This window comes from Dysidea avara, chromosome 12 (assembly GCF_963678975.1).
Source record: "Dysidea avara chromosome 12, odDysAvar1.4, whole genome shotgun sequence".
In the NCBI taxonomy this organism is placed as follows: Eukaryota; Metazoa; Porifera; class Demospongiae; order Dictyoceratida; family Dysideidae; genus Dysidea; species Dysidea avara.
In genome coordinates, this window is record NC_089283.1 from 5208300 (window position 1) to 5231088 (window position 22789).

At 37.7% G+C, this 22789-nt stretch overlaps 3 protein-coding genes across 3 annotated transcripts; 1 reads left to right on the forward strand and 2 right to left on the reverse strand.

Annotated features, from left to right (window-relative positions):
• Window positions 1-1981: 1981 nt before the first annotated feature.
• LOC136240841 (uncharacterized) lies at window positions 1982-7361 on the reverse strand. Its single transcript, XM_066031902.1, has 24 exons — window positions 7171-7361; window positions 6806-6910; window positions 6691-6748; window positions 6477-6536; window positions 6291-6419; window positions 5697-5792; window positions 5609-5645; window positions 5399-5511; window positions 5216-5343; window positions 4813-4909; window positions 4674-4762; window positions 4528-4627; window positions 4418-4471; window positions 4271-4360; window positions 4184-4211; window positions 4079-4137; window positions 3957-4021; window positions 3789-3906; window positions 3449-3568; window positions 3286-3357; window positions 2543-2620; window positions 2340-2423; window positions 2210-2280; window positions 1982-2162 (listed from the first exon to the last, which is right to left on the reverse strand). The coding sequence occupies exons 1-24, from the start codon at window positions 7314-7316 to the stop codon at window positions 2078-2080; spliced, it is 2082 nt and encodes a 693-aa protein (XP_065887974.1). The 5' UTR covers window positions 7317-7361; the 3' UTR covers window positions 1982-2077.
• Window positions 7362-8200: 839 nt separating this feature from the next.
• On the forward strand, window positions 8201-13087 carry LOC136241155 (laminin subunit alpha-1-like). Its single transcript, XM_066032334.1, has 15 exons — window positions 8201-8348; window positions 8626-8727; window positions 9118-9219; window positions 9353-9453; window positions 9577-9634; window positions 10021-10093; window positions 10224-10364; window positions 10499-10662; window positions 10720-10863; window positions 11073-11215; window positions 11692-11874; window positions 11932-12047; window positions 12099-12235; window positions 12432-12648; window positions 12707-13087. Exons 1-15 carry the CDS (start codon window positions 8220-8222, stop codon window positions 12820-12822), a joined length of 1926 nt encoding a protein of 641 aa, XP_065888406.1. The 5' UTR covers window positions 8201-8219; the 3' UTR covers window positions 12823-13087.
• A 5799-nt stretch (window positions 13088-18886) lies between these two features.
• LOC136240019 (next to BRCA1 gene 1 protein-like) lies at window positions 18887-22750 on the reverse strand. Its single transcript, XM_066030817.1, has 14 exons — window positions 22534-22750; window positions 22413-22475; window positions 22338-22356; window positions 22248-22270; window positions 21884-22189; window positions 21611-21725; window positions 21496-21562; window positions 21290-21433; window positions 21063-21206; window positions 20907-20976; window positions 20654-20847; window positions 20220-20413; window positions 19477-20102; window positions 18887-19424 (listed from the first exon to the last, which is right to left on the reverse strand). The coding sequence occupies exons 1-14, from the start codon at window positions 22633-22635 to the stop codon at window positions 19035-19037; spliced, it is 2457 nt and encodes an 818-aa protein (XP_065886889.1). The 5' UTR covers window positions 22636-22750; the 3' UTR covers window positions 18887-19034.
• Window positions 22751-22789: the final 39 nt, after the last annotated feature.

Consider the following 22789-nt stretch of genomic DNA (forward strand, 5'->3'; position numbering starts at 1 on the left):
TGTGTGTGTGTGTGTATGTGTGTGTGTGTGTGTGTGTGTGTGTGTGTGTGTGTGTGTGTGTGTGTGTGTGTGTGTGTGTGTGTGTGTGTGTGTGTGTGTGTGTGTGTGTGTGTGTGTGTGTGCATGTGAGTGTGTGTATGCATGCGTGCGTGCATGTGGTATATGTGTGGTGCGTGTGTGCATGTTTGTCACATCATAATAAAAATTATATGTAAGGGAAGTACTTGAAGTGGTTGGTTACAAAAAAAATGCTATACAGACAAAAAATTTGCAAGTGAACAGCACATTTCAGACCTCCCTCAGTACCGCTAATGGTAGTCGATCCATATTTTATCGTGACTGTGTCATGTGACGTCAGACTCTATTATTATTAGCAACATGACTTTTCATTATAAATTAATAGCTTTTTAAAGTTTCACTACATCATCATGCGCACCTCTGCATGGAGTTGTGATGAGCACTGGCTCCTACCATATGATATAGCTATAGTATAGCATCTATATTATATAGAGGAGCTGCTGCAATAAAAAGTGCTTTTATTACATTTCTATGCTTTTATCATGTTTCTAGTGTCTGGTCAAATGCAGATAATTTGTATGATGACTGGCCCCAACACTGGAGTGGCAGGATTGCAGCTTTTTCTGAAATGATATTAATTGATGGGAAACCTTACAGGTAAAGGCCTACCCATCATGCACACATGCAACTTTGTGTTCAGATTTATGGGGAAGGGCGTCAATTTGGCTGAAAATGCTATGAAGCAGACAAATCTCACTGTACATACTACATAGTGTAGTAACTGTACAACACACACCCAAAAAATTTAGCGGCTACTGTGTTAACATGCACAGTCATGCTACAGCCTATTCGATGAAACAGTACAAGACACTTGTGCAATGTAACCTGCAGGAGGCTGTACCATGTCTCAGATGTAAAACATGAAGTATATTGAGTTTCTCAAATGTATGTATCCTTAGCATTAAAATGATTACAAGTACGTAACATTTGATCTGTTGTTCCTGGTAAAGTGATAGACGTCACTATATCATCACTTCCTCTAAGCCAAAATAAACACACAACTATAATATGGTATACCATTTGAGAACTTTGTTGTTATTCTGATAACCAAGAACACTATGACAGTAAACTTCTCACTGAACTGTAACTATTTAAAAGTTCAGGTAACATAACCAACTCCTTACTGGCTGCAAATGCACCACTTTAAGTATTAAATTCATTACAGCTATAACATGACACATCAGAGTTTTTCCCTATGTACTGATAGGTTTCACAATGGCTGTAAATAACTTTAGTCACTTGGCCAAGCAGGATGTCACTGGTTTGTGATTAATAACATTAAAGTATCACTTGGTGTATGCGTAGAGCATTGTTAATGTGTTTCTTGACATTTGAGTAACTATTCTGATATGCTTTTAATCTTTTTACAAGTTGACATACCAGTAATAGAATACGAAGCATACCACAAAAAGGATAATACAAGAAAGTAGAATTCAATGACTTTATTGAGACAAAACCAAAGAATAGATATAGTTATTACGTAATAGTTAGACTTCAGACCACAGGGGTCTAAGTAATTTAGTAACCCGATGGCCCTGTGTCGTGGCGCCTGAGCGAAGCGAAGGCGCTACTACAGGGCCTGAGGGTTACTAAATTACTTAGACCCCTGTGGTCTGAAGTCTAAGTTATTTAGACCCTTTATGTAGTTGTTGTACCTTAACATTGTTGACAGCTGCTTGTAACAGAGAAATGTAGCGTTCATTAGTAGAAACAAGCCATTACTCCACCCGTTACCGTTTAAAATAAATTTTCAGGTGGCGATGCGTTGCCAATGCTACCAGTCCGGGTGCGCGTAATAAACATGAAAAGGGTCTAAGTAAACATGAAAAGGGTCTAAGTAACTTAGACACCTCCAAAATCCACCAAATTCACCACCAAAAGGGTCTAAAAACTACATAAAAAGTAATTAAACATGATCAATTCAAGGACTTGATATCTGCTGTCATATTATTTATATATTACAAGTGTTGGACTTTAACAACAGGGTTACTTAGTGTTTTTAATTAACCAACATCTTTGCGTAGAGACCACCAATGACAGGCCGAGCTCTGAATCCCCTGACTTTGCCAGTGGATGTGTAATACCTAGTAAAACACAAATGTTTGAGGTTTAACTTTTCAAATTAACTAACCAATCAGAGAATGGAACTCGATCTGGTGTCTCATTTGCAAACTTGTACACTGCTTTGGTGATAGCATCAAACTGTGAGTGGATGTTGTTTAAAACACACCTTTGTATAACAACATTAACAGGGTACATACCACAGTGTCATCTTCCATTGCAGCTACCCACATCTCCCAATCAGTCTTGGTGAAATCAGCTCTGTTATCCAATGGTACCCCATACTGCAATAGACAAGTAACTCTATTAGATTTAGCATTTTCTATAAATTCCATTATAGGTATACTTTTAAAGGACAAAACATTCTCAAGTACTTTTAATGCTCACATCATAACAACCTTACCTTATTCATTTTACTCATGTAGTACTTCCCTTCCATTTCAAATACTGAATCTGGGAACAAATCAATCCCAAATGCTTTCTACCAAAAAAGGAGCCAGTTACAACAGCTAGACAAAACACTATTGCTTCACCATCAGCTTGGTAACGGTAGTAATATAAACACAATTGTTTGTTATGCATTCATTGCCATTGCGCGTGGTGGTAGTTGGTTACAATCTATCATCTTTCAAGCAGATAATTTGACATTGTTTTAAGCTCACAATAAAACATAGTAGTACTAATTGTGCGCATGTTCTAGTTGTAGACAAATTTATTGCAAAAATTACAAAAATGGTCTGAATAGAATACAATGCAACGACTGCTGTATGCCTGTTCAGTGACAAGGACCTCGTACACTGGCAAACTCATGCAGTACGTCCTATGGGATACTTAACCATGTATTTGTTTGTAAGTTAACAAAACTTGTTATAGTGAATTTCATTGTTATATCGAAAGGATCAAGTCAATGGTAGGAGGATTAATTGTGACAAATCACCCGGTTTTATTGATCAGTATCCTTGCATGACAAAAATTTTCCAAGGTTACAGGAACACAAAAATATGGACAAATTGTCACCAACAAATAGTTTCCTAAAACATCAAGATGTTTCAGTCACATGAGACCTAAACTGTTCTCATTAAAGTGCCCACATTTACTGCTGATATCAAGGTATGTCTTTTAGTCAATACTGGAGTCACTGCTTACTTGAAAGAATAGGTTGTACTTCAGTGACCAAGTCTTGTCTAGATTATACTGCAGTTTGTAGTGGTCTCCATCCTGTAGTGTGATGTACACAACCATATTAGAACACAACGAAACAAGCTTTAATCACACATATGTATGGGTTTAGACTGTGCTAACAACTCACATTAGCATTCTTCAGCCAGTAGTCCACAAATTGTTTGTTCATTGTTTCATAATGTACTGCGTCATCAGATCTGTTAGCATTCCTCAGTAGATTAGCGTAAGCAGCCAGTCCCACAATTCCCTGGATACCATCACACAGATATACCACATATGTTGAATACCTAAACACTGATCTACATTTATAGTGCTACCTAGTTAACAATAAAGCCAAGAAATTTGAAAAACAGTACATGCCAAAATAGGTTGAAGGCAGGTCCAACTTATTTACCGATTCCTAGCAGTTAATGATATAAATGTTATACATTCTTTCCTGGTTAAAGCGCAGCTTTTGTACAACTTACCTTGGCAGCCAAGTTGACATTGTGAGGAGATGGACCTTCAAAATCATCAGTGCATAATTGGTTGCCAGGATCAGGGAGGCTGGTAACAATATAGTCAGCCCAAATCTTCAACACCGCCCTTTATACGTGATGATATTATTACTAATGATTCTTCAGCTATAGCATTACCAGTAAGGCTCCAGAAAATCGACGAGCCCATGCCAGGAATTTGAAATGGCAGCAATCATTATCAGCTGAATAGTTATAGTACGACAACACTTCAATTGCTAGTGACCACACAATTGTACTACCATATTGGCTGATTCTTCTACTGGCATTTGTTCCTGATGATTAGGACTCAGATCAGCAACTATAAAATAAACACCATTATACTCTGTGAATATGACAAACTTTACCTGGCCAATGTCCTAGGTGATGTGGGGCCTGTAGAAATACAAGCAGATAATATTAAGTTCATACTTTAAGCATATCACATTACTCACCCACTGGAGATTGTAAGGTATTGATATTCCATATTGACCAGATCCATTGTTGGCATACACTAGGATCGGTTCTAAAATTGACCAAAGTCCCTAACACACATATTTGCACAGTAAAGTATTTGTAATAATAGCATTAACTGTATTTACCGAGACACCAATATCAAAAAGAAATAATGGAGATGAAGGATAAATGACATCAACCTATAATACAGTCTAATAGAAACTTGATACTTGGTTTAATTTAATAGTGTAATTACTGTACTAATGTCTCCATCACTAGATATCTCTTTCATAAACATCCATAGATCGCCACCAGTGACGTTATTGTACACTTGGATGGTAGCTCCCACTGTCTGCCTGTTGTACAATTATCACCTATCATTAATAATAATATTATAAGTACCTCCAGGCCAGCGATGCAATTGTTGCATAGTAAGGACCCCCCTTGTTGTTCAAGGCTTTAATATACATTGCATCAAGCTGATCACAATTCTGTGAAAGCAAAACCATTAATACCGTTATATGTGACTGGTTTAACTTACTGCTCTGAATGAGTCATACAGTATTGTAGCATAAGTGAGCATGTGCGTGGTCTTGTTCATTGAAGCCCAATATGGCTGCATTGCAGTCCCAAAATATCTGGAGAAAGTAAAATAATAGAATACTCAGGCATACTAGCTTCTCAAATTACTGTAAACACAGGCACACTGTAATACATTATAATCCAATTATAAAAGTATGCAACTTAGCACATACAAGTGCTGGTTGCTAAGGAAGATGATTATCAAAATATACTCTAAAATATTATATATAGTGGCATGTTATTGTTTAATTAAATTTTATAATAATGGTATAAATGTTACCTCACATCACAGACAGAAAAAAAATATAGGTTGTATCACGTTGTAATTAGTGTAATCATACACATCCTATGTACATGCTTACTTAATGGAATAGACTTGATCGTAACCAAGTGTGATTCGCTTGGAGACGATATCATTTTTTCCAACCACTCCCAGATTCCACCTCACAGCAAGGACAGGCCAATCCTGACTACAAGGCCTTGGGGAGTTCTACGTGTGAAATATCACACAACTCTAACAGACAAGATATGAAGATAATACATACTTTGTCATCAGCAGGAAATTTATCTCCTTTCATGAAGGCTGTTCGTGCCATAGTAGAATGAACCATAGTTGTGTTAATACTGCCATCATCTTCTACCACAAGGTAGAAATATCCTGAGACATAACAAGTTATGATTAGTACGTGTGCTGTGTTTAATTTGACACAATATCAAATGACGTGACTTCAAACATCTTCTAATGTTGATCTTACCCCAGTTAATGCGATCAGATCTTTGACCAAAGTAATCCTTTGATGTCATTATGATACAAAAGAATATCGATTAGTAATAATTTCTTACCTGAGCCTCTGTGCCAATCCTCATCATAACAAAGCCTGGAGATGAAGGCTGTTCTCTGGACCACACTATCTTCTCGGAAACATCATGCACTGCAATCTACATGTGGTACAAACAATATGCACTTTTGTAAAGGTACATTCGTGGGTATCAAAGTCTGTTGTCCAGGAAAAATTTATTATGTTAACACATTCATTTATAGCTTTGAGGATATGTTCACCAGATGTTCTCCACCATTTACACTGGGTCAGCTGTGTACACTGACCTGCCAACACACTAACACAACCACTTCACAATTAGTGGGTCAGCTGTACAAATGTCCAATACCATAGGCTAACTATATAGGATATATTCAGTCAACTCCTGGTTCACTTATACCACCTGGTCAATTGTGTAAACTGCTATTATTGACACATTACAAAAAATACCTTTTCAATAACTTTATTATTAGTGCCCTGGAGCAATGAATAATTTGTGTGGTTTCTGTTGATGATCGATAAACAGTGTTGTTATGAGCTAATCACACAAGAATGGGGACATATAACAACACACTCGTGTACACACATAACACAGACGACCACCAGACAACAAACAGACCTCTCCTGTGTTGTCATAGTATATTTCAACTTTGTGTTCCATTCCATCTGTTGGCGCCACTTCATATGTTATAAATGTTATTGGATAAGGGCCCAGGAAGGGATCTCCTGGGATAGATGGCGTTGTGAACTAATAAAGAAACTGAATTATACAAAGCAATCTACTAACGTACTTAACAGTACTCACTCGTACACTCAATCTGATACCATCTTGTTGAAACTCGTATATTGTCTGCATTGGGTAGACCTGTATGTAACAAATTATTGTATTCATAACAAAGTTAGTTGGCCACACATTGGAAATGAATTACTGTCATAAAAACTGTTTTGGATTTGAGCTTTGAAACAAATGGGCTATTACAAACTACAGTATTGTTTGACAAATTGTATATGGCACGTACGGTCAGGTTTGTCTGCTTCATAGCATCTCCAGCCAAATCAACATCCTTCCCCATAAATCTGCAATATCACACAATCAACCAGAGTTGTGTACGTGCATGATGGGCAGGTCTTTACCTGTAAGGCTTCCCATCAATTAATATCATTCCAGAAAAAGCTGCAATACTACCACTCCAGTGTCGGGGCCAGTCATCGTACAAATTATCTGCATTCGACCAGACACTAGAAACATGATAAAAGCAATGTTATTTTAGCAGCTCATTTAGCTGGTAGCTATGTTAACAAGTCTTCTGTAGGGAGCCTGTGATGTAATGCGAGAGGTGGGCATAACGGTGCGGTGAAGGGGCTATTAATTTACAAAATTAAAAGCAAAACGAAAAATCCCGTTAGCTGAACTACTAATAGCATAGATAGTGTATTAATATACGATCTATGCAAATAGTAAATATCGTCTGACGTCACATGACACACTCGTGACTAACCTGAAATAAGGATCGACTACCATTAGTGGTACTGAGGGAGGTCTGAAATCATCTATGAGACTTTCTTCACTAGGGAGCTCATTGTTGTTTGACAAAACAATCTGCACTATCAAGTTGAGAAAAAACACGATCGTTAGCTTCGCCATTTTCGTAGGTGTGGCTGACCTTTACCGCGATATTAACCTCATAATTATGTGATTGTGGGAGCGAACTCTGTATATGGTGATAATGATAAAGTGACTGTAACCATGACACTAGCAATATCGACAGCTAGAGTATAGCTAGTTGGGTAGATAGGAATCGCGTATAGGCATCACAGACAGGGCAGCAACCAAATTAGGAATGTGTGATCAGCTGGCACCAAAATGATCACATGTGTAAGAGTCCATATTTATAAATGGCTAGTACACATCCTGTGTATACCACAGTGTGTGCATACAACTACATATGTGACAGGCCAATGGTCAGCTATGGACATGGAGGAAATGCGCGCCATGCAGTGGTGTGTTGGATAAGGCTAGACTAGAGTTATGGTTTGTAATACCATAATGTTTCTAGATAAGGCAACTATACATATTAGTATACAAACATATTATACGTCACAGTATGGTTTGTCTTCTACAATATTATCTTTTGCTTCATAACATGCATCCCACCATCCCACTACCACATAGGAACCTGTAGCTACATGTGTATGACAATTGAAAAAATTCCATTAAATGTGGAAAAATTCCTGAGCAGTTGCAGTCAGGATTTGCTATGCACTATAGCTGTAATACCCATACTTTACCAGTTAGTTGCATGGAGGGTGCATACCTCAGTGAATACAACTAACAAATACTAATATAATTGCCTATCACTGGTGTTATTATTGCTAATTGATTTTTATGATATCATGTTTATCACTAGTTAATCATAGGTGCGCATGTACAGCTACAGTGACGAAACCGGATGTAACTTAGTAGGGGCGCGCGTAACCGGAAGCATCCCTGTGATATAAACAAGTAGTTATCGATAGGTTTGTAGTCTATTCAACCTCAGTAGCAGTGATGACCGTGCTCGCAATTGAAGCCTTTGTGTGCGTCTTGGCGCTAATTTCTGTAGCCAGAGCTGCTGAATTGTTGGAGCGATCTCCCAGCGTGCCTGCAGAATTGATTCATTCACTAGGATGGAATACAGTAAGCTGGCAAACGTAGCCACGTGTGCATGCACGTCTCCTCTGCATTACCAACTAATCGTTTTCCAATGTGCATTGAATCACTACAGATTGCTAAGTTAGCAAGACCTCTACAATTATGTTAATAGCAGTTAGCTAGCTGCATGTTGTGTTTACTGAATTGAGTGCAACTTTGATGTTGTTGAAATGATACGTATTCGTGTTTTGTGTCAGCTGATATCGGTGTGGTAACATTAGCTGTGGGCTATCTGTTTGTGTTTGTTTTCTTTTGTTGACAGGACCAGAGCATGGCTCAATGCATGCCCCCGCTATACGAGCAAGCAGTAAACTACTATGAGAAACAGTCTCGGACCCTGCTGCTGTGTTTGCAATCAAATGAGGTAATTAAGGCAATGATTAATAATTTTAGCTAATATGGTTAAAAACAAGATATAAAATATAAAAATATTTGTAGCCCACTGAGCTGTATGTTTGATACAATGCTATAGGCTCTCTTGCAGTATTCATTCAATAAGTTTGTAAACTTTGCCCTTTATGTAATGGGTTCTGTTGTACCTGTGTGTATGGTGAGAGACCTGCTGTTAGCATTACTTAAGCCATGCCAAACACATGTCATTGTATGATAAGTTGCATGTAAGTAGTTTAAACTGTTTTTTATGTTAGAACCAATAGATCTCTTATTATCATAAACATGTAAATATCATTTACATACACGATGACATGCATTTGGTGCCATATTTAATGTGTTAAATGCTTGTCTGTGGAATTAGTCAACTGAAGATGATAACAACAGCAATCAAGGGAATGTTGAACTAATTGCATTAGTACTTGAGATAAGTGGAGCCAATGGCAGAGTTAGAGTGATAGCTGAGGTAATTATAATCTTGTTATCTCCTTTGTGTCAACTTTTACCATTCTACCACAAGTATTCTAGTGGTTTAAAGTGCTTAATTCTATTTTAATTGCTCCAATTCATCTTCTTATGAATATGTTTCCTGATTGCAGAGTGTAACAAGGAATGGGACATCTGACAATAATTCCCTCTCACCCTACAATAGTGCCATTGTATTTGATAACTTGTGGAGAGACAGTACTAACTACTTGAGGTTTGTAGTGTTATGGTGTTAACAAGTAACTTCACATATATAGTCATGTTTATCACAGCATCTTGTTAACATGTCCCATTGTTGGTGAATAACACATTACAACTTCCTATCTGTTCTATTTAGATGGAAGAAATTTTTAATAAACCGTCTTGGAATTCCCCACTCTTATTTTGTGTCCAAGGTATGCCGCTGCTATGTTAGTGTAGCTAAGTGTGTGTTCTATGAGTTTTAGTAACCTATACCATTTTTTTAGTACTAAAAAGAACTTTGTATTGCTACAGCATATTACTCTAGTTTCATTGTTGTAGTTGGGTATGGCTATGATTATTGATAGCATTAGTAGTGAGTGATATAGGACCAGTAAGCACCTGTTTTATTGCTAGCTAGCTATACATTTTACTAGGCAGACTGGCTGACTGGCAATATGTGATAAATTGCTTACAGTTGTTTGCTGTCACCATAACAAAGTGTGCTTTATTGTCAATGAAAAATGATATGCTTTAATTTTATAATAAGTGCATTGCTGGTTGAACTATTGTTACATAATCACCTGTCAATTGTTTTTAGGTAACTCTGTCAAAATTCTATAAAAGGGACACAACAAGCACTAAAGGAACCACTGATTTGCTGTTAGCTATAGGTATGTGTGCATGTATAGCTATGTACGTGAGTGCATGCATGCGCAAGTGTGTGCATCTGTGCGTGCATGTGTGTATGGATGTTGACATATAGGTAGGTATATTGCACATGTTAACTTGTAAATTTTCTAGCACAAAACATTGATAGAGGGATGGTAAAAGCTAACTCCATAAAAGCTAAAGTATATGAAGCAATTCGGATGACTGGAATAGCTAAAAAGAGAGTTAAGAAAATCTCTTCATCAATAGACACATCGAACACAGCAAAAAGCAGTAAGTTCTTTGAAGCCTTTGTAATATGATATGAATGTTTATTGTCAGTTGCTTATCTCCCTAATATTCTTTTAATTGTACGTGCAAGAATGAGGCCTCTGTCTGTAATATTATGCAATATTGTGTTCGTGCAGTTGTAGAGCTGCAGGAAAGAAGCCAGAGGGTAGAGAAATTGCTGACAGAAATCAATGAAGATATTTCTACATTACAAAACGAAAAACAATACCTAGAATATGATATTGACAATCTTCATGTACAACTTAATGCAGCCAAGATAAGCCAGGAGTATAGAGACAGGGTATGTACCTAAATCAGATTTGTTCATTGTTTTACTGACTCAATACAAATTATTCAGGGACCGCAGCACCAGTTATCATTACAAGGAGATGGATATGCCATGCTACAGGCACCATCATACAACCAGTCATTCAGTTACTCATTTGTTTTCAGAACTTCATCCGCTAATGCCCTCCTGCTCTTCAACACCAATGTGTCAATGGTAAGGAATTTTTCATACTTCAAATTCCTGCCAATTAACTTGACCTTAATTGAATACTGTTTTGTTAAGAGCCTTGTAGCTATATACCTAACTGGCAAGCAGCCTTACATATATAGTGCCACACAAGCTCAGTTGTTGATATTTGATCTATTGCTTGTTACATTATAAAAATAGTTAAGTCTCATATGTGATGGATACATGTATCTTAGGGCTATTGGTATTCGTTTCTTGTGGTGAAAGGAGCTCTTGTTTTCCGCTACAAATCAGAAGATGGTGTTACAGAGTTGGCATCTCAAGCAAAGCTAAATGATGGAGAATGGCACAAAATTGATCTGGTTAAGACCACAGCAAGGTATGGGGGGCTACACACCTAATACTTCACACTTTATTGACAATTTGTTTGAATGTGTGGTATGTTATTTACATGTGTTGTCATAGTTTGTACAAGTGGTCAGTTAGGAATTTGGTTGGTTTGGGCTTGAAATATTTGTAGCCACTTCAGAGGAATTCTATTTCTCTTGAAGTGGTGGTAACTACGTAATTACTTAACAGCAAGTTGCAAATGACTATTGCCACTAAAGGACTTGAGTGTCATTACTATTTTACAGTTATTTCTCTTCTTATTGGTAACTTGATTAGAAGACTTTCACCAGCGTACACTACAGTAATGTACATAGTTTGGGTACCACTCCTTAAAATGATACTCATACAAACACTTTAGTGTGGTTGTGATAACACTGCAGTGTGGTTGCATAATTGTTGTGCTTTTGTATATAGTATGGTTGCTAATGAAGGATTTTATTACAAATTTTATCACTTCCCCTATAGCTTGCAATTGTACGTGGACCAAGGCTTTGCTGCGTACAGTTCTATACGCTCACAGTTTCTGTCTTCAACTGTTTGGGGGCCTTTGTTTGTTGGAGGAATTCCTGAACGCCTGTCACCTTTATTGAAAGGAGTAACTGATACATCATTTACTGGATGTTTAAAGGAACTCAAAATACAGCAAAAGTTAGAGACATTGTTTTGAAATTATTATGTTAATTTATTATGAATTGGTCTCAATAGGCTTTATGATTTCAGAGATAGTATTGGATTAAAGTCCACCAGTTTCAATTGTTCAGTGACACAGGAAATACCAGCTAAGCCGTACTATTTTGATGGCAATGGATACGCTACTTACAGTAAGTCGTCAACAACGTATCGTATCTTGTTTTCATCATGCAAACCCATAGGACTTCCTCCCGGCAAAGTGGGCAGTAATTTTTCAATACAGATACAGTTGAAGACAAACAATAAGGAGGGGGTATTATTCAGTGTTTTTTCCTCGGAGGGCACTGACGCTCTTAGTATGGAAATGAAACATGGAAAAGTGAGTCAGTGTTGTAGAAATGTAAAACATTACTAATGACATGATCTTTTGTTACACTGAAATCGTTCCTATTCTGTAACACTGAAAACTTATGAGTAGACTGAAACCGAAAGTAAATACAATACCAATGATTCCCATTCTTTGTGCATGAATAAGTTTTATCTCCCACGTCATTAGTCACAATTTATGTCTTTAGTTATTCTACCATTTGGACAATGGAGAAGGAGGCTTCTTGATCCAATATCAAGGAAAAAGACTAAGTGATAATCGATGGCATACAGTTCTGGCACAGAAGAAAGGAAATTTCATCAGTTTAACAGTAGACAATCAGCCACCACAGAAGGCAAGATTTGCCGGTACTGACCAGAATGCTGACACAAACTCTTTGTTTTATATTGGAGGGCTACCGCCAGGTATAAAGTTATTTGTATAAAACCATATATGGTTTTATAAATTTCTCTTTGTACATAGGTACCCCTTTACCTGATGGTATCACTACCTTTACAAGATTCTCTGGTTGCATGTTGTTGAATGAACTTCAAGATCGTAATTGCCAACACGTGCGATTACAGGAGTGTAATTCTTGATCTTAGTAACTGGACCACCTATCAATTATACGGATGGCTAAAGTTGTAAATTTTCTTGATAACTATACAAGTCCATTCTTGTTTGGTTTTAATAATAACACTTTTTAAATTATTATGTATCACCACTGCATGATCATTTCTGAGATTTATTACGTCTGTATACACTGTATACTGAAATTTATTCATTTTTGTAATATTACTTTTTATGAAACATGTCATTTATTGCTATGAGTAATTCAGAATTACATGAACAGTTTTAAATTCATTTAGTGCAATGTTTATGGTATGTGTTAAACCCAGAAGTTTTGGAGCTATTTTCATGTCTGGAGTTGTCTCAGAGGAACCTAGGGCCTCTTTTGTTTCTATTTTAGAATCCTTTTGAGAGATCTGAAGCTATACTAAAATGTGTCCATAGCTACTACACTGTATAATAATCACAAACACCTTAATTGGGCCAAACCAAGTGTTCGAACATGCTAAAAAGATTAGTAGTTTACCAAGTTAGTGAATGACACCTGTTTTCAAGCAGTAGTAAGCCAATGTGTATAGTTAAACGTATTGACCTCACTGCAGTGCATGTGTGATCTCTTTTCTAAGAAGAATTTGAAGAACAGAGCAATATAAATATGCTTACACATTTGTGGAATAGGATAACAGCCCAAATGAATTCAACACACAGTTTGTTTGAGAACATCAATTGGAACAATTGTGACTTGAAAGGAGCTGCTTTCTCAGATGTGTGTGCTAGAAGTATGAATATGTGTAAGGGTGTGATTAGCTAATATGGATTAGATAAGCCTTGTTTCCTATGTTACCACATGGGAGTGACTTTGTAGTGTGTAGTTATGTGTAAAGTGTTATTAACTTTGTGGAGTGTTAGGCCATGTTAAGTCAATTAAGTATGATCATAATAGATGACTTGACTAGCCGCTGCTGCAGTGTTTGCCCCCCTATCCACCCATTACAACTATTGAGTATCTAAAGCTACACGTGTGGGAATAACTGTGTATTTATGTAATTTAAAACAGACAGCAACTCAACTGTATGCACAAAATATGTAGCTAACATAAGCTGTCTACATAAGCTATGTTTTATGATGGAAGCAGCATAGCATGTGCGTATCTGATTCTCCGCTCCTTAATAACAGCTAAGTTGTAAACAATTGTACTCCCTGCAAGTGATAGTGTTGTAGTGATGCAGTACAAACATTTTCCAGTCTTATTAGCTAGTGTACACAATTCACTGTAGTTACGCAGTTGTAATTAATAGTTTCTTGTATAAACACATTCCCTCTCATAAACTACACCCCTACGTGAGTTAAAACACTAGGAGCATTACTTTGAGTGCAATTGAACATATTACGAAATTATGCAATTTGATCAGTTAGCTGTGACCAGTTGCATGAGTCATCTGTATGAGGTAAGTCTTCAACGTGCTTTTTAAAACTATACTTACATACAGTAAAGTATGTGTGCACAATAACAGTACAATATATGAGAGTATATAGCCACAATATCTGTTATTACACTGTTTGAAGCTTATGAAATGGTGTCAGTCATGGCAGAATTATCTACTTCACAAATTCAGGCTCTCATCATTTCTTGAAAACTAACAGTCATATAAGATGTAATTGACTCAATAGCACAGTTGACAATCAGAATATGATAGTGATTGATGACAGGTTTACTTTCTGGCACACTTCTTTGATCATTGTTACTGATAATCACCTACTTATCACAGTTTGTTATTATTCACTATTATCAGATACATATTCATACTAGTGAAAACCACTGCAGAAATGTGACACCGCAATGGCTTCTTTGTAGCCCCACCTGTACTTGTGTCATATTACAGAACAATAGCAGAGCATACATCCTCTAACTAGTACAATCTATTGATGTGTACATACTATTAAGGGGCAGTTATGCAGACCTAGGCGTGCATGTGTGCATGTGCATTGTGGAACTTTGAGTTCTTTGACCTCAGTCTCTCCGTGAGACCTGGACAGTCTTCCTGCGGGTTACTAGCCCTGCCCCAGGAGGATTTGTCTGCATAAGGCTTTGTGGTGCACATGCAGTGCTGGCTTACTGGGCAGCAATGGCTGTGTTTTCGCATTGCTTGATTTGTGTGCGTATATGTGTGTGTGTGTGTACTGGCACATGTGTGCATGTTTGCATGTAGTACACACATCCATGCATGTGTGGGGGAAGGGTGAGAAGGATTTCATACAACTGCGGTGGAGGATTCCTGACAGTTTACAAAAATATCTACATGATGATGCCATAATGTCAATAGAATGGAAATATCATGACTTTCAATGTAGCTATAGCAGATATCACATAATGCATTGAAAACATTTCCCAACTTCCTACTTTACATACAAGTAGGAAATACGAGTGTCCTTACAGTACACAAACAATAGGTAGGCAATACTGAAAATGCTACCTCAGTCTTTTGTACACAGGTAAGCTAACAAAATTGAGTAGGGCTGTACCGATACCACATTTTGTATCCAATACTGATATCTGATATTTATTGTCTATTTCTGATAAAGGTTTTCTATTGAACCGATATCATATACACAGCCAATACTTCAAAGCCAAACTGATATCCATTACAGCATAATAGAGTATGTAGCATGATCACTATTGTTGTATTAATAACTACAATTCATATGCTTTTCAACAATGCAATACTTTTATTTGTTGGTACTTATGACTAAGGTTTTTTCTCCAAACTTGTCAGTGCAAATTACAGTGCAAAAAATTCCTCACAAAATGAAAAAGAATTTAACCAACCTGGGATTTAAACCCGACCAATTCATGTTAGCAAGAGTATAAAATGGGGAGCCACTATATACTCTTGATGTTAGTTACAAGAACTTTACCATTTGACAAATACAACTTTACCCTTTGACAACTACATAACTTTGGCAAATAAGGCTAAGGTATTTTCATGGTACTTTTAATAGTGGATATAACTTGAGCAAAATATGTGTATTGTAGACATGCAATTGACCAACAACGATATAACATCGGTATTGGTACAACCCTAAAATTGAGATTACAGAGATACCAAATTGCTATGGTGCATGATATAGTGAGTACAGACTGTCATACATGCTAACAGTATGACCTAGTAGTGCAGCTACACAAGAGTAGCACTTCTCATATAAACACTTGTCAGGTACACATTATATCAAAGAATTTGGTGTATGGTGTGTCCGTGTTGTCACATGCAAACATGGAGCATTTGGTGCAAAATGCATATACGGTGAGGCTGTATTTATCCTGTAACTAGCTTTGTTAAAGCATATAAGGGCATTAGGTAACTACAAAAATTTGAGATACTCTAATAGAGCATCAATTATTGACCCTGTAGACTATGAATTTGTTAGATGTAACAAAACCACTTCACTGTATGCATACATTAACACTATGTAGCTTCGAATGAGAACTTTCTCCCTAACCCATGTAGCTGCTTTGCCTGGGAATGTTCCTTCCATCACCGGCTCCTGGGTACACCCCTAACACAAAGAATATAATATACATATGATGTTATGCTGTGTAAGTTGCCAAACAGACATGAACAGCTACAACTAGAACTTTTAATTCTTTTCAACCAATCTTCTAGTGCCTATTCAACATCACAAACGTTGGACAATTTAACTTCCAAGTTACAACTCACTGTAAGAGACTGTACTCTTGAACAAACACACAATGTATCCTGAGTCACACTTGTCACCTAAAATACAGCAGGAATTAAGTGTATTGTGTGTTTAGTATAGGAAATCACAGCATTAAAAACTAAGTACAACATTCACTCATTCACTTCCTGTAAAACGTCACTCTCCTTTACATACTGGTAACTGTTATAATACATTTATGTTACTTCTACCTCAGCTGTTGTTTACACGTGGAGACATAAAACACGCTAACGTTGTACAAAACTGCTCCAGGCAGCAAATATATCCTAACATTACATACAGCAATTGTACTAGAGCAAGTGAAGGAACATGATGTAGGGGAAATCATGATCACATGGACAACAGAATGTGTTTGGCAATAACAGTGGTAGAGGATAGTTGTTAGAAAACACAGTTTGGCCAGACGACTATTCCCTCTACCAAACAAAACAGGGATAGAGTATAATGTTCCATTAGAGTGTTTAGAAACATTTAGCCAGCTGAGGGAAGGCATTACTCCACTTGAGAGTAGTGAATAATACATAACACATGATTTGCTGGTGAATCAAATAACGTGAAGTTGTTTAGTGCCAATTTCCATTTACTACACAAATTCTGTATTGGAGGTCTGTGAATGTACTGAGATAATACGAAACAGTGGAAATGAAAAGCAAACAGAACGGATAATTGTCAAACGATAACTTTCACTCAGTGACGATGTCAAGGAGAGCAACGCAAGTGGTTCCACAGTACATTAAGGTTGTACGCATAAGTTAAGTTACAATGTGTAATGAATTGGCCTTGTGCAGTCAGGCTACTATTTGTGATGTCATTATTCGGAGCTTATCTCAATGAGCACAAATGAAAGGAGGCGAGATAGTGGTCTGGCCACAGACAAAAAGGTGGGAGTAAAAATACCACTTTACGAGGTTATGAGAAACTGGACATGGTCACGTGCATGGTCTATATAGTCACCATTGTATTTAGTAGTCTTAAATACTGGTAGGAAGTTATTTACTTGTGGTAAATCCCTTTGTTGCTGACAAGACTTCCGGTTGTGTTGTGCAATCCAAGAAGCTATGCACTTTGCAACATTCTTTGCCAAAGATGACTTGTGCCAACGTTTTACTATTCTTTTATAATATCCCACCCACATTCATACACTAACTTCCCTGCTGCAGTATACATTCATAGCACACCTGTCTAAGTAAGCACTTTGTCGCAATAAGGCCCATTTTACACTAGTGCCTTAATCCATGGTTCTAAAACCTGAAAACATGGAATATGGTAGTATTTTGCTTTGTTAAAAGGTTTCGACTAATAAATTGGCTATATATGTTTAATTAATCATAATTATGGGGGTGTTGTTCACAGTGAAATGCCTTGTGATGAGATGTTGGCTAAAGGTGGAAAGTCGGAGGGTTTTCAATTGTGGGTCAACCTGCCAGCTAAGATACCCCCTCATTATCAGGGCACTCCAGCTGAGAAGATCCCTATTGTGACCACTGACAAAAAAATGTGCATGGGTTAAGGTGATAATAGCTGGGGAGAGCCATCTGTCTTCAATATGTACTATATGTTCTCTAGAATCTGTGGCTTCTGTGCAAAGGATCTGCCTCTCCCCCAGCCTGCTTTTCTAACACTTGTACCCTGTCAGTGTGGTTTGTGGGATAGGGTGGGAGTCGAGAGCACTATGGTAGGGCCACCAGGGACAAAGAAAGGACAGAAGATAAAAGTGGGGCCCTTCAAAATTTTACTGGGTCCCCAAACAGGCTGGGGCGGAAAAAAAAATCACTCCACCTATGTAGGTAGCCTTGCACACTGGTAAACACTCTCGTGGTGAGTTGTTCAGAGCAAATCTGCATAGCAGATATTCACAGATCTAGATTCTACAGTGCATTGTCACTTGCAAGAATACAAGCTGTAATCTTTAACGAAGCAACATATTCCATTCCGATGTTTTATAGCATCCCCTAAAAACCTTACCAACTTCACACTAGTTTATATAAACCAACTCAGCAGGTAGTTTAAAACCAGCAAGGCTTCCCTTCTAACTTGAACCTCATCTAGTACATAGGTTCAGCTACTTGGTAGAAAGCACACAAGCAGTTAAGTGTTTTATTGATTGTAGGTTTTTTACTAGACCACTACAGCAGAGTATTAAACCAGTTCAATGCACTAGTGTAACTGCAGGAACTTGTGAGCTATAAAGCCATTTTGGTGCTTAACAAGGACAAGTTCCATACACTCAACAGTGACACTGTTACAAACACCTTATTACCAGGTGATCAATGGTTTTCACTCCATCCAGCCCTGTGTAGACATTCAGTGGCATGGAGGAATGAAGCGATGAATCATCTGCAAAAAGTTGTATATCACTTGACATGCAAAACAATAAACAATTCATTGAATTAGACAATTGGGTGGTACACAATAGTAACACATGTACAATATACAGCCACATTATTCCCATTCAAGTATACATCACAATTAATAAAAAAATTCCATAGCAACAGATATTTGCAGTTTAACAATGGCCACCGTCCAACAACTCATTGACCACAGCCTGGATGTTGCTGTTATGCTTGTGGAGTAACTTGGCATTTAGTGATCGATTCCCGAACCCCAAGCTCATCAATTGTTGCATTGGTGTTTCTGGTTGTCTTGGTGTCCATGGAGGGGGTGGTTGGTAAGGGGCAGGACGTGTGTGCAGGAGACGAGCCACATCACTAGTATTATCAGCTGGTACTTGTAAGGTAGGGTACAGAGGAGGTTGGAAATGAGCAGGCACAGCAGTTGGATGACTTGACTGAGCAGGTGTTGGATAAGGTATATAAGTGTCTTTTGGTTCAAAGTGAACAGCACGTGATGGTTTTGGCTTTGGCTCCTCTGATTCAAATGGTTCAAACTTACAATCCTAAAAGAACAATCAGATAACTCTACTACAAAACATTACTCTCAGTAGTCACCTTAAATTCTTCATCATCATCGGTGTTTGCTGTATCATTACAAGCAGCCATCATCGGTGGAGCTGAGGGTTGTTTCATTGGACTCAAGGTTTGGTTGGTTGTGGAGGATGGTTGGTGTTTAGGTGCAGTAGTTGTCTTGGGTGTAGCAGTGGCATACACTCCAGATGGCTGGCCAACACGAGTGTCCAACTGATGCATAGCACCATCAATAAAACCAGCTGCTACTTGGAAGGGATTTTTACCCCAAATATGAGTCCTTGGGTTGGCAATCATTTGCTTAGGAGTAACAGGTGGTGGTTTAGATGACTCTAGCACTGCTGGTTTGGACACAACAGTAGCAGCTGTATGGGTATCAAACAGTCCTGTGGGTCGTACTGGCTGAGTAGATGATACCACTGGTTCCTCAAATGTCATCAAATTTACAGAATATTCTCTGTCATCCAATTGCTGCTGATGCTCCTGCACAGTGGGAGGGGCTTGCTGTTGCACAATATTAACTGGTGATTTAGGTGACTGGTTCAGCAATGGTACACTAGGTTCAAAACAATCAGGAATAACAACAACAAATGAATCGTCACTAGCAATGGATGAAACATCATCTCTGTCAATCACTATTGGACAACCCCCTGTGAGTAAAGTAAACACAGCCAACATAAATATTGTACCTATTATAAAATTGAATAAGTAAAGGTATGGCTTGATGGAATTTGAAACATACTTATATAACAAATCTTCATACTTACTGGCATTCAAAGTATCTTCATCAGTAGACACTTCACCAGTGGCTAGACTGACCAGGCTAACTGTAGGACTCTCCACTATATCAAATAGTTCTGAACTGGCTACATCTTCATTAGCCATCTTCTTCAGTCCAAATACTGACAACCACAACTCATCACCAAACACAGTTTTGTCCTTGTGAACAAACCTCCATGAACTGTAAATAGAAAACAAGTAAATACAGGATGCAGCCATTCCTTAGACTTTGGAATGATTAAAAGGATATAGTTTATACGGTTCGTTGTGTTACTATAAAGGACACTTTCTATATAACAGCAAGCAACTACCAAACATAGTCATATTCCAATAGGATACATCATCATCATAGTTAGCCAATATAGAATATTCCCAACAGGATGAAGACAAAATAAGGGAAATGATTCACTTTCAAACCTACCTTGTTACCAGTTTATTTTCTGGCACATCAAAGCCAATGGGACAGTAGTTGACAGTGATTTCACCCTCTTCTCCTGGCTGCAGGTTTGGAACGAGGACTTGGTGAGTTACTGGCATGTGCCCTTCTTTGTGTACCAACTTCACATCTTTCCATTGCTTGGAGCCAGCATTACAGACCAACCAGGATTTGGAAAACTGAAAGGGAAAGAAAAGGGTAAACCTTTCGATGTGTACTTGATAAGGCATTTGCTTACTGGAACTCCCATGTACACAAAGCTGTTATCTGGTAAATCAACATCTGTTACAAACTTTGCATCAAGACATCTATTAAAATAGCAATAATATAATTATGAAACAATTCACACACAAACACACATGCTACATACTACAATTACAAGCATCTTCCTTACTTTCTATGACCTTTCTGTGACAAATTCAAACTATCCAAGTCTTCTGTCATACTATCAAACTCAGAGCTACTCTGACGCTGCAACAAAGCCACTTCATCCTCCTTCTGTGATATATCCACTTTGTTAACTCCATCATGTTCAACACTACAACACACAAACAATAAAGATTAACTTAGCTATATGTATCTACTATAGCCCTTCCATGTGACACTGAACACTGCTTTTACCTGTCCTGGTTGTATAGCAGTCTTGGTAATAATGGAGTCCCACTAGCTACAGCGGTTGGTTTCCTCAACTTGATGAAGACATGAGTTTCATCGTGGATACCAAGTGATTCACACTCCTCACACAAGTCATAGTCCACACAATTACTACAAATCCATACACATTTTAATCATTACAACAAGTACACATGATGTGTCAATATACTTACCCACACTTGTAGCGTACTCCAACAATGGTACAGTTACATCCATCACACACAATGTCATAATGACAAACTATCAATACAAAATAGTAACAGTATCATCAGAAAGTATTAGGCTTACATTGGTCAGAGGTACGGCAGCCATTAGGAGTGGCAGCAGCAACTTGAGCAGGGATGGCTGCAACTACAGCTCCTTCCAGTTGTTGCAGTATCTTATGAACTGTCTCCTTTGAAAACTAAACCGAACAAATATATCACATGATTACATCACATATGACAAAGCTCATCAAGTCATATGACAACACACATCAGCATTATAAAACACTTTGTAGTGTGAGGTGTTAAAAAAACATTCCTACTGAACAACTTCAAAGTACTAACAAAAAGCTGGCACCTTATCAAAAGCCCTTCTGAACCACTCTGGAGCCTCCTGAACATTCTTAAAGTTCTCCAACATGGCAGCTGCTTCTTGCTGCTTAGCAATTTCTTTTTTGCTTTCTCCAACCTCTTCAGCTAATGCTGCATAATACCTCTTGCGTTCTTTTTTAAATTTCTTTTCATTTTTCCATATTTTTTTGTTCTTGAAGCGACAAGTACCGAAGTCTTCAAACGATGAAGTAGCTATATCCACCTCAGGGTCTTTAGATACTGAGTGATCTTCTACACTTAGTTTTAATATTCCTGTATTTTCTTTTGCAAACTGTAAAAGATAGTTTATTAACACTTGATACTTCTTAAAAAGTATCCAACTAACATACCTTCACAGCTGAATCCAGTTCCTCTGTTTGCATGAAAACAAAACACACAAGTTGAAAATGAAGTCAACACAATGATGTAAGCATATTTACCTTGCGAGTCCAGCGATATCTGGGGGAAATAAAATACGTGAATAAACTAAAATGGCGCACGTGGTAACGCCTCACCTCGTCATTTTCTTCGTCCATGTACTTCACGCGAATATTATCAATACCAAACATTGTTGTCAACTATTTAAAAGAAGCGCGACGTACAAGCGTTGAAAGAATAGGAGCGATATTCGCTTACCCTTTGTTTGACCGCCTCCCATGAGGAGTCGTCAAGGTTGACTTGAAATCTTCTCGTATCGTCATTGTAGCGCACCTTTACTGATATTGACCTCTGACTCATTTTTCAATATCTGAGTTGCACACTAATCTGGCTGTTTTAAAACATAGCGATGTCACTCCACTATGACTGGGCTAAATATATGACTCTATTGTCTTACGTAATCCTAAAAATAGTATCAGGTCACGTGTTTTACCGTACTCTCACGTGCACAAAA